The 12,209-nt window shown below is 36.6% G+C and overlaps 2 protein-coding genes across 2 annotated transcripts in view; one reads left to right on the top strand and one right to left on the bottom strand.

The window, feature by feature from the left end:
• The window catches only part of LOC108753842 (kinesin-like protein CG14535), a 259,756-nt gene that overhangs the window by 49,560 nt on the left and 197,987 nt on the right, over nt 1-12,209 (top strand). The gene's annotated exons all lie outside the window — the stretch shown is intronic.
• Nucleotides 9,273-10,729, bottom strand: LOC108753843. Its single transcript, XM_018495776.1, has 4 exons — nt 10,642-10,729; nt 10,494-10,541; nt 9,898-10,045; nt 9,273-9,736 (listed from the first exon to the last, which is right to left on the bottom strand). Exons 1-4 carry the CDS (start codon nt 10,717-10,719, stop codon nt 9,663-9,665), a joined length of 348 nt encoding a protein of 115 aa, XP_018351278.1. The 5' UTR covers nt 10,720-10,729; the 3' UTR covers nt 9,273-9,662.

Below are 12,209 nucleotides of genomic sequence, written 5' to 3'. Positions count from 1 at the left end.
GATCATACAGATAAAGCGTATTACTAGTCTGAATCAAATGAGTAAAACTGCAAACATTTTTCTCCTTACAATGGAGAAAATTCTTGATTTCGAAGTAAGTATTATTTTCTCTTTTATGTTTGATGCTATTTATATGTCCCATGCAATTCACGTAAGGTTTTTATTTCAATATGTACCTCTAATTCTTGGCGATATAAATTTATGAGTGTAGTACAGTGTGTGACATCTCTCTCTCTCTCTCTCTCTCTCTCTCTCTCTCTCTCTCTCTCTCTCCTTCCCTCTCTCTCTACACACGAAATAAATTGGCGACTCTGTACGAGAGATGTGTATCTTAAGTAGTTAAGAGCCTGATACATTTAATTAAGTATCATAAATGAGCGGCCACGAGGAGCATTCAGAAAGCCGTAACATTTCCGTGGCACGCCACGGAATTTTGCAGCAAGCAATTGCCCGACTCGCGCGCGCGAATTAATTTCCCGTCATAAAGCTTCCTATTAGTTGAACAGCAGCCCGTTCGTAGGACAACGTTAAAACTTTCTCGTCGTAGGATTACGCGGACCGACGACGTGCGCATGTGTCTCACTGGTAGAGAGTAGAGAGCTAGGAAACGCGAATCATGCTCGCACGGAAGTTGCGTTAACGCTCGTAAAGAGAACTCTGTCTCTCTCTCTCTCTCTCTCTCTCATGTCCGATAGAAACGCTGGAGAACGAAGGGCGTAAGGGAATGGAAGAGGATGATGAAGGACGACAAGGAATGCTGCGCGATGGCACAGTCGGAAGAGGGACGAGGCGAGAGTGTAGACGAAAACCAGAGAAATGGCCTGGCTTAATTCCCGTACGCACTTACGCAGCGACGTGGCGCGGTGCGGAAAAAAAAGTGCGTCCGTCGCGCGGTGGCGAGCTCGGGATCGGGGCTCGTTTCTCCCGGGGTATAATGCCCCGCGAAATAGCCCCTTTAGTATGATATACGTATCACTTACGCGGCGCGATAATGAAAAGATTTGCCGGCTCTTTATGACTTCCGTGCAACGGCTAACAGGATCGTTCATTTCCCTCCCTCTTTCGCCTATAGCTTTTCCCTCGCACGTTTTTCTTTCTCACGCGAATTTCCCGGATTTTCTGGTTTTTTTTTTCGCATTCGATCGATATTTTATTTGTACATACAGTTAAAAATCCTTAATCCTATCGATACAGTATTGCTATTATACATTTTTGCGTAGAAAAAAATAGACCACTTTATTTGTGTAATGCATATTTTTCTCATTAAAATAATAATTTTACTTGTATTAATATAATTAACACAAGTAACTATATAATTATTATTATTTTCTAAATATAGAACTGAATAAAAATAAAAATTGTATTTTTTGCATGTATTGTCTATAACAAATATGTTGCTGTCAATCTTAGAACGTAACAATCAACTCAGAACACGGGACTGTCACATTTTCGTAGCTTCATTTAAAATTAAATATTATATTTGTACGATGATAAATTCAAGAATAATACTATTTTAATATATAAAAGATGTAGGTATGTTATAATATATCTACATCATATACGTACATATTTTTTTCGAAAAATTACAATCAAAAATTGACAACTGGCTCCGATCACCTCTCAGGATGGATATTAATATTTTAAAAAATTTTAAGGGATGATTTTTTACACAAATTCAAGACGAAAACTTCATATGTCCGATATAATTTATATACATTTACAGTTTTATCAAAATAATTCGAGTGGTTTTCGAAATTTTTTGGAAGAAATGAAATTTTTCTTCCAATTTTAACACCCTGTATCTTTGAAACTAACAATAAGCTGTTTTGAATATATAATCATAAGAAGTTTTTGTTTTAAATTTGTGTGAGGAATCACCCCTTAAAATCTTTTAGAATATTTAGAATCAACTCTGTATACTAATCTGAATTTTTAAAAGCTTATCTTCTTTATCCTAACTTTTTGCATAGCAGATTGAACCTTCTGATGACCTCTGAAACTTGAGCTGTGCTCAATGACCTCGTTCACTTGTACATAAAATTTTCAATAACGTTCTAGAGTTAAGTAAATAAGAAATAAGGATAGCGATAAATTTTCAATTAAACTTTAATGATTTCAAAGTGATAATATACGTATTAATTTCAAGCAAATAGACTCGGATTCATCGTGCATAGATTATTCATGGGAATATAGTGCTATTTATGTTTCTAATCGAAAATTTAAAAAAGACTAATATTTTCGTATTTTATCGATGCTCTTTTTTACATTGAATATTCGAAATATAAATTATAAAAAGAAAATAGCGAAAGGAGTTTTGTTCGAGCATGTCGAGACAAAGCGGCCTTCTACGCGATGCTAAGTTACTTAAGTGCTTTGGTAAATTACGTTACCGCGCACAACATGATTCGATCGATCGTGCAACCGTTAAGCGGATCGTTTTGTGAAAGCGCCGCAGAAGTGGCTGATATACGCATTCTGTGAAACAAGTCGCCCTCCTCCACACCTGCGGCGACTTTGTAGCGTCATTGGGGCGTTTAACAAGTCCAGGACGACGAATTGTGGGTGGTCGCGAGTGAGTTAGTGCGACGTTTTAGAAAATCGAGTCAAGTAAGCGTATCGCGTATCAGCCGGCAGTTACGCGGATGAGCGATGCGGGAAAACATCGCATTTTGCTTACACTTCTATTTCCTCACACGCGCTAAATCATACTTAAAATCTGGCACAGAAGCTCTTTTATTACTCTCTTTATCCTTCTCGCTATAATTTACAAACTCCATTGCTTTCTTGAGACGTGAGAACGATGAGTATGTCGGTCTTAAAATCATTTCTATTTTATGGCCAATGTTAGGATTTAACATTTATATCATTTGAATCGGAAGATAAGATGTTAATAATAATATTTCACTTTAATTATTCAATAATAAAATATATTAATTCTCCATCTGCAGTCTGGGAGTTTTGTCTTTTTTAGCAGAAGCGAAATTTCACTCTCAAACTTCTCTGCGAAATAAGACGGAGTCCCCTTATTGATAGGTTATACATTTTTTAAACAAATTTCCATTTTTGTTTTCCTTATTTTCGCTCAATTCTTATTAAAGATTTTAACATTTGTGTTGAAAGCTTCAGATTCCAGACGGAGGGAAATAAAAATGCGATTACACAAACAGAGGGTAATAACTAAAATATATTGGAGTATCTGTTAATAATTACAAAATGATATATAAAATGTATATACAAAAATGTATATCTCTGATATATTAGCATATGTAACTCCGATGCTTTTATATATTCATTGACCACAATTTATCTTTTATGTATATGGTAGCACTTTGAGAGGATTTAATTTTAGATCCTATTCCATTCTCTATACTGTGTTTCTCTCACTAGTCCTCCTCTGCACAAAATTTGCCCTCTCACTCGCTCTTTTTTGTTCTGAAATCAACTTGCTTGCTCGTACTGTTTATATGCACGCGTGTGTCTGTCGCTCAGTTTCGCGAATCTCCTCTCAGGGCTTACGCTCTATTTCCACGACGGCTTCCTCCTCCGTGTCTCGCGACTGCGCACGTCCCGGTAACGAGCGCGCCGTACTGTCGAGGAGGAAAAAGATTGGATTCCCGAGAATTTCGAGAGAAGAATTTTTTAATACGCGTACATAAATGTTTCGCATTGACGTCGCTGCGCGACGTTCCGACGACGTAAAAATGTTCTTTATGCGAGAGGCTTTTCAGTCACGAAACGTCGAACGAAATGCGAGCGCTCTCTGAAACCAAGAAGTACGCTAATTCCAACAGCGGAGCACTCGCATACTTTTTCGTTCTCCTCGAAACGCGAGTTTTCCAACGCGCTGCGATTAACTTACGCGAGTAGTTAAAATCAACAATTTCGTCGAGCAGGACCTGAATACCATTGTCACATTTTATGAACACAGCGACAAGTACACTATGATGTAACGCGATGCATGAACGTCATTTAATATTGCATTCTATATTTATGATTCCATTTTTATTGCGTTATGTTGATGTGTCTATTTGCTATGTTTGTTTAATAAAAAAGCTGATAAGAAGCTGACTTTACCCTGAAAAATTTGATATAAATCCTTTTAAAAACATTTTAAGTATATTAATAAATTAAAGTATTGTTTAAAATCTTTCTGGCACTGTACAATCGAGATTTTATTCACGACACTGATCAATAACGGTCCATTCGCTGCATTGCATAGCGAAGCAACGTAGCAATCTCGGATCAAGCCGCGAAAAACAGAAATAGCAGAACGTAGGAATGCAGGCGGATCTTAAAAGGGTCGCGATCCCTTCCGACTGTCGACTATGCGCCTCTGAATCTTCGACGGAGAGGGGAAAAAGGAATTTTTCCAGATACTTTCGCGGGAAGAAGACGCCTCTCGTTCTGCTCGACTGCGAGAAGACCTAGCGATGCTTGCCGCCATAGAGAATGAGAGGAACGATCGTTAAAAGCCGTCGTCATCTTAGCGTCCTCGTCCTCAGGGAGGATTTTCTAGCGTGCTGCGAAAGCTGTGAGATAGTTGAGATGAAATTGCATCAGTTGATTCAATATTATACCAGAGCGATAGAAGTTTAACGATAGAGATAGTTTTTAAATAATTAATCCTTCAGTTTTATTTAATGTTATGGAATATTCAAGAAATATATTTAAGAAGTGATTTACTTGACAATCTTAAGATTTATTTTTCCAACGCAGTTGGAAAATTTGTGTGGAATTTAACACATTTTACGCGTCCTAAACGATTTACCAAAACTTTTGTGCCGATAAATCGTTTAGGACACGTATTACATAAATAAAATAATCAATATGTTAGAAAATAACGTAAATATTATGTGAAAAATTAACACAAAAAATGTAATACTATACATAATTTGTAAGCAATAAGTAGTTTGAGGAAGCATATTTCGTCAGTAAAGATAATATTTAAATGTTATATAAGTTATCCTAAAATTTAACGTTTTAAAAAATATTATTTGTTCACTTACGTATAAATTGTATTATTTAACATTGAGAAATATTGAGTATTAATTTAACACAAAATATTCAAATAATACAATCATATTATGTATGTGTGTAAAATTAATGTGGATATATTACAAATTTGACACAAAAACTTTTACAAGAATTAATTTTAATACAAATACAAAATATTTTACTATGTACAATATTTAATTCAGATTTTAATATCCGATTAAGATTTTTCTTGTTTATTGCAATTGCAGTATTGATTAAGTTAATTTCATTAATATTTCCCTAAAAAAAAAAAAAAAAAAAATCAAATTGATAAGCTAAGACAAGACACAATTTCAAGATCATTTAATACGTTTGATAGATATAATTTTGACGCAATCTGGTTTAATCGAGAGGTAGAGTTTAAGATTGAAAATGAAAAGAAAAGGAAGAGAATAATAAAGGGAACAGAGGGAACGATTAATTGTCGAAATAACTGCAGACACGAGGAATCGTTTAAGCTGACGTTCCGAGACATTGTTTGGCGCGGGTACACCCCGTTGGAACGCGTGTCTCCGGACACGTGGGACATAATATACGGGGACAGTTACGGTCCTTGGACGTATATTATGTCCCGTGTAAGTGCACCGCTCTAGACGTCCATCGCGTTACGCCCTATGTGAACGTGCGCGAGGAATTCGCTTCGTGAAAAATGAACCGTTTTATCCTAAGTTAACCGATGATTCTCTCAACACCTAATCATTACGATGCATTCTCGTTCATTGGGAATTGGAAAATCACTATACAAATGTTTGATATTTGAATTCTTTTATACATTTTGCGTACATGAATTTCTAGCAATAAACTGCATTTTAATAAATCCATTACGAATTTTTACTTTTCTATTGGTCCACAGCTGCATAGTGTATCGCGTCGTGTATAATGCATGGTGCATGTAAATATTTTTAATTGATTTTTAATTTTATACAGGCTCTTTAATTTTACGTCATTGTATTAGGTTGTTCGGAAAGTAATTTCGTTTTTTCCCAACAGAGGACTTATTGTATTTTTTCACAGCCAACTTCACACTTAAGCCGCATAATCATTATATATTTTGACAGCTGATATAGCAAGGCTTGCTTGTGAAAAAAGTTCGATTGATTCTACGCAGTACTTTTTGGTTGGTGCCCTATCAAATATGAAAGTGAAAAGCAGCATTTTCGGCATATTTTACTTTTTTACTATCGAAAAGGTAAAAATGCTGTTCAAGCAAGAAAAAAATTATCCGATGTGTATGGAGAAGACGTATTGACAGAACGCCAGTGCCAAAACTGGTTTGCAAAATTTCGATCCGGCAATTTTGATGTTGAAGGTGCACCACGTTCTGGAAGGCCAGTCGAAGCTGATGAAGACATAATAAAGGCATTAATTGATGCAAATCGGCGAATAACAACTCGTGAGATCGCTGAGAGATTAAACTTATCGAATTCGACCGTTCATAATCATTTGAAACGCGTCTGATTGAAAATCGTCTTTTATTATATTTTCATAAGAAAAAACGAAATTACTTTCCGAACAATCTAATATAGAAGCAAATAAGGGAATTCTATTCTCTCTTAAATATAAAGCGCGCTTTCTTCTAACACCATTTTCACTCGGAATTCTCTATCAAGCGAGATTTTATTTTTGCTCTCTTCTGCGCGCACGCAAAGCGAGACATGGCCGATTTATTCCTTCGTTAGAATCATTCGTACGATAAATAAAATTCGCGGGGAAAGGATGCGCAGTGCAGGAGGCGAGAAGCGACGAGTCCGCCACGGTTCGTCGCGATCTACGCGTGGTATCACGCGCGAATGCGGACGGTGGTTTCACGCCTGTCACGCAGACGACGCGCGACGTTTAAATCGAGCGCAGAAAAACGCGATCTGCTTCGCAGCCTCGGGCCGGCGCGGCGTGTCGGAATTTTTCTCTCGCAACGCCTATTTTTCGTCGACTCCACGTGAAATGACTCATTATCGTCGTCGAAAATAAACTTTTGTGCATTTCAGTTCTCCAGGCATATTTTCCACACAGTTGGAAAATTTCTGTTAAACGTAACACATTTCATTTTTCCCAAGAAATCTACTTAAAATTTTATGCTAATTTAAAACACGAGATGAATACATTAGGAAGTAATAAAAACATTGTGTAAAAAAATGAACACAAAATATAATAACACTGACAATTTGTAAGCGAAAACTCTGTCGAAGTTTTTTTAAATAAAATTAACATTTACGGTATGTTAAATTTGTATGTTATTTTACAAATAAAATAATGTATTAGTATTATAACAATGTAATAAATAAAATAATGTATTAAAAAAACGTATGAACAAAAATTTATTCATCTTAGAATTTATTTATTTACGTTTTTTAATACATTATTTTGATATTACTCGTTCTTACATACAAATGTTATTTTGACAGTAAAAAATGTTGAATAACAATTTAACACGAAATATTCAAATAACACAATCAACATGTTAAATTAACATTCGGATATGTTAAAAATTTAACACAAAATTTTAACAAGAAGTTAAATGGACCAATTTTAATATAAATACAAAATGTTTTTTAATGTTTGTAAAAACACGCTTTATAGAGAGCCATATTAGTAAAATGTCGTACTATCGTTTAACTTTGTGTAATTTGAAATGATACAGCAAAATAAAATGTTAAATAACAAAGAACACACTCAAACGTACATATATTCGTGTGATAATACATTCAAATTAGAGAATAAGAAAGAATGTGAAGAATAAGAAAGTATGTGTAATTAAATACTAAAATATACTTTTAAAACGTTTCAAAATGCTTGAAAGTAAAAATGCGTTATAATAAATGCTGACTGTTGTGTATATCGGCATATTAAGGTAGTATAACGGCGAGCTATTAAGCAAATAATTTCATAAGTAATCACTAGAATTCATCACTTAGTAGCGGAGATATTAAGAGGAGTCATTATATCTACACTGGCCATAATATACCACTTCTCCTTAATTTTCCACTTATATTTCATATGAGCTACAAAAAGCTATCGAGGAAATGTCAATCGATGTATCAGTTCAAATTTTCTAGGTTCCGTCTGATGGATTAAATAATATGAAAAGTGTATTTTTATGACGTTTCGTGCGAAACGATGGAAGTGAATCGTTTTTCTGCTGACAAAAAAGTGGCAGAAAGCGACGAACGAGAGAAACCGCGTTTTCGGTACCAAATCACAGAAGCAAAAGTGGGTTCCGCTAATTGCGCCCTCGGCCCTAAATATTTTGACGTACCCGAAATTTGGGCGTTTGCGTGTTACCAGACGCCACGCCAACGAGTTGTGCAAATATTTACGACCGTCTCTCCCTCGCGAATCTCTTCGGGTGCTTCACCGTCGTTACGCCGGCGTTACAGGGAAGGAGAATCCATTTTTTTCCGTATTAAAATAAAATTAAACGAAGCCCCGTGACGAGAGAAGAATGGCCCGCATGAAAAATCACCGTCCACCTCTTCGCGAAGAAAGGATATTACGGATGTTACGCTTCTTCTTGCTGGAATCGTAAATCTTTCCGCGCCGCTGTTTCGCCGTGAGGTTTTACGAGACACCAACTGGCTGCTCTCTCGTCGAGGCCGACAATTTCCTCCGATTTCCCTGTACGTTATTGGACACGATATTTATTTTTGCATCGCCAAACGCGTGTAGGGTAGATGCGTCAGTGAATAATTGATTGGCTTTTAGCAGAGACGCACACAACTTTGAGACATGCAACATTTATTTTACATTGTTATCTGGTTAAACTTTATAATTCATTATAATATTTTATTCATGTATATAACCGTCACCTGGGATATTTATTATTACTTAGACTATAGCAGAAGTTTTCTCCTACACCGAAAGTCTTTCGCGCTGATAATCTCCCAAGCGACATCAAGACTAACTTTCACGATCGACACATCGCCAATATCCGATGATTTCCCAATAAAACTATACTCACGCGATCTCATCCGTGTCAATTAAGAGCTAATTGATTTCGAGTGTAAATCTCTAACGCGCAGTAAGATTTTTCGACGACGTTACCGCTTCGATCGGGATTGCGGTTGCGATGAGGCTGCAAGCACAGAGCTTGCAGGCGAAAGCAGTTGTTCCCACTAAATTTACGACGACGAGAGAGCTAACCCTCCTTTCTTACGGTGCTCCTCACTCGCATTGCTTCGTTTCTCTGTCGTTAATGAGTCCCTATTGTACGGCGCCATATGTTTCCCCGACGATATTGTTTGTTTTTTTTTTTTTTTTAAGGCGAAGAAGGGGAGGAGAGCTTTTACACCGATCGTATCCCTCTCGCTGGATATTCCGAATTCGCGTGTAAAATGTAACTTAACCGCTTTACTACATGCGTCCACGACCATGGCCGGGTCGCCATTAAATGTCCGATATTTTCGGTTTATGTTATATTCATGCATTGACAATGGACGGATGTACAGTGGAAAATGTTATCGGCGTGCGAAATATAGATAAACAAACAGATATCCGCTGGATATTGGTGATGATGGCAAATCGATCATTGGATTGATGCAAACACACTTATTGTTCGGCGACGGCAGCGAGATTACTCCATAAAAAATTTCATCGGAATACTGTTATAATATATGAAATTGCCACTGTCATCGTCATTTCCTTACTGCATTGTCCATTTTTAATTGGCTGTTTTCCGAGGATCCACCCGCCCGTCGTATTCCTTTTACTGCGTAAGAAAAGATGTTCGATTATTTATTTTTTTCAAATATTTTATTGTTATTATTATTATAATTATAGAAAAGCAATATTCTCGAATGAAGTAAATTTTTACTCGGTTTAAGTAAAAATTTCACTTTGAAAAATTTATATAAATAGTACATTACGTACTGCAGGTCAGATGTGCTAAACAGATTAATCCTGAATCGCAATCATCATCGTTCTTGCATAAGCTGCTGCTTCTTTCCTCATTTTTGACTTCGATGATCTCCCTTCTTCGTCTGTCTGGGAAGTGTAGAGCAACGATGTCTGATTCGCTCTTAGAAAACATAAAAAAAAATGTTAATATTGCTGCAGGATAATCGTAGGAGAGAATCTTTCGTTATTATATTTTACCGCAAAATTTGTTACAAATTCTACTCTTTGGATAGAAAATAATTTGGCAACCTATTAAATATCAGTAATGAGAGGAATTTTTGAGAAGTATACAAAAGACATTTTATAAATAAATATATGATAAAAATTATCAAATGGATTATAAATTATTCTGAAACAAAATATTTGAAGACACAAATAAATGAAGAAAACCGTATATTCGATGAAAGGATATATATTCGATAAAAATCGATGAAAATACTTTCCTTGTGTCAAATTCAGAGATGTAATATTATCACAAAACTACGTTAGTGAATAATAATTTTAGAATAACAGAATGCAATAAACATGAAGAAGAATGATGTGTGCGAAATCGTGACGTGTTTACTCACGAAGTCTTTGCTGGAGTCGTCGAATTCGATCACCCGAATGTCCGGATCCTAAGACGGAACGACCAAGTGAGATTAGCACATAATCACGGTTTAACACTATAGTTTGCACTACGCGTCTGCACAGTAAGATTAAGTTGATTCTCCGTACCTTTGTATTCTGACTGATACACGACTCGGCCGAAACGGCCGAGAATATTAACAACACGAAGAAAAGAAGTCGGAGCATGCTGGGCGATGCGTTTAACAAAATTGCTACGTTTCGTGACGCGTGAGCGTTCTTTATATCGAACTCCAAAGCGCTGATTGCGACATCGTTCCATCAGTGCGTTCTTATCGAAGCGTCGTTAAAGTGCACGGAAAATGGATTGCTAAACGCTTCTCTTAACTCGACCGGAAATTACACAAACGTGAATGATTTCCGACGTTGTGCCAAGTTTCCGTGAGATTTACCGCTCATTTTCGCGTTTATTTATCTAAATTAGAAAATAGAGAAGCACGTCATAAAGTACGTCGTGCAATTTCCTCGAGTAAAAATGGGTCTCTGTTATCTCGAGTCTACGACCGTTCTAAAATGTTCCAATTGATCTTATCAACGAAAAATGTTTTAATTTAATTAACAGAAACGTTTTCCACTGATAGTTACTCGAAATAACGTTAGCGTTTACTGCAATGTTACTGTATAATAAAAATATAGTAATAAAAATATATATCTTATCGATTATATATTTTTCGAAACGTTACGATCGTGTTGCTTGTAGGCCAGCGATGTCTACGTATCCTTATTCGATTTTGTAGTATTCCCTTAAGCGATATATATTTTCAGTCTCTCTTCGGGTTCTCGAGAGACAGAGCGGATACTTACTGTGCATTTTCCGCGGAATACCGCGCTACCTTCCGTAAAATAAGAAATACGAGACGCACTCGTTTCCCGATGCTCGAGGAGGCTCGGTCCCACGAGTGTAGTATGCATTTTCGCGTTCTCTACCGCGGCTGAGTGAAGCAATACAACGGCGACTTTTCATTGAAGATTGACTTTAATGACCGTCGAACTCGCGATGAGTCAGTCGCGAACAAAGAGCGTTACCTTTTATTTTCGTCTCTTCAGATGAAAACGCAGCCGAGCTGAGAAAGAAGAGCTGATGTTACGGACATCAGGATTACAACCTTTAATCAGCCACGCGCCATTAACACACTTTGTTAGCAGAGTACGTTGCGGTTGTTGCAGAATAAAAAGAGAGGAACCAATTTCCAATGCAGAAAATTCTGCGAAAGAGTAAAAATTGCATCGGATGTTGAAGTGCCCGGCCCTTCCGTGTTCCTTAGATCCGCGTCCGAATGATTATCGCTCGCCCATTAGCACTTTAACTCGTGCCGTTCGCTTATTATGCGAATAATCAAAGATGTTTTCAGCCGTCGGCGAAATGGCCACATTAGGAACTTGCACGCTCGGCATTGCGCGTATCGTTATTTTTGCTGCCTCGTTATCTGTCTTTGAGAGAGCTCTTTCATTCGTGTCGATATATTCACGTATGCTTGCTGAATAAATTTGTGTTTGCCTCCACGTATTTGCTTTGGACGTGAGATCATTAATATCTCGTTCTTGTTACGTCATTAATTCAGAAACAGAATATCACAAGAAAAGATTTACAGTTACGTTTTCACAAAACGAGCTTTCTTAATATGCGTAATTAAATTTGAATAATAATAATAAGATTA

This window comes from Trachymyrmex septentrionalis, unplaced genomic scaffold, assembly GCF_001594115.1.
Source record: "Trachymyrmex septentrionalis isolate Tsep2-gDNA-1 unplaced genomic scaffold, Tsep1.0 scaffold72, whole genome shotgun sequence".
NCBI lineage: Eukaryota > Metazoa > Arthropoda > Insecta > Hymenoptera > Formicidae > Trachymyrmex > Trachymyrmex septentrionalis.
Note: the sequence above shows the minus strand (reverse complement) of the source record. Positions and strands in the feature narration are given on the sequence as shown.

Coding starts and splice junctions, on each gene's coding strand:
- LOC108753843 (XM_018495776.1), bottom strand. CDS start 10,719: ATGCTCCGACTTCTTTTCTTCGTGTTGTTAATATTCTCGGCCGTTTCG. Junction 10,542..10,641: donor GTATCAGTCAGAATACAAAG/GTACGGAGAATC, acceptor GTTCCGTCTTAG/GATCCGGACATTCGGGTGAT. Junction 9,737..9,897: donor TTTAGCACATCTGACCTGCA/GTACGTAATGTA, acceptor TTTCTTACGCAG/TAAAAGGAATACGACGGGCG.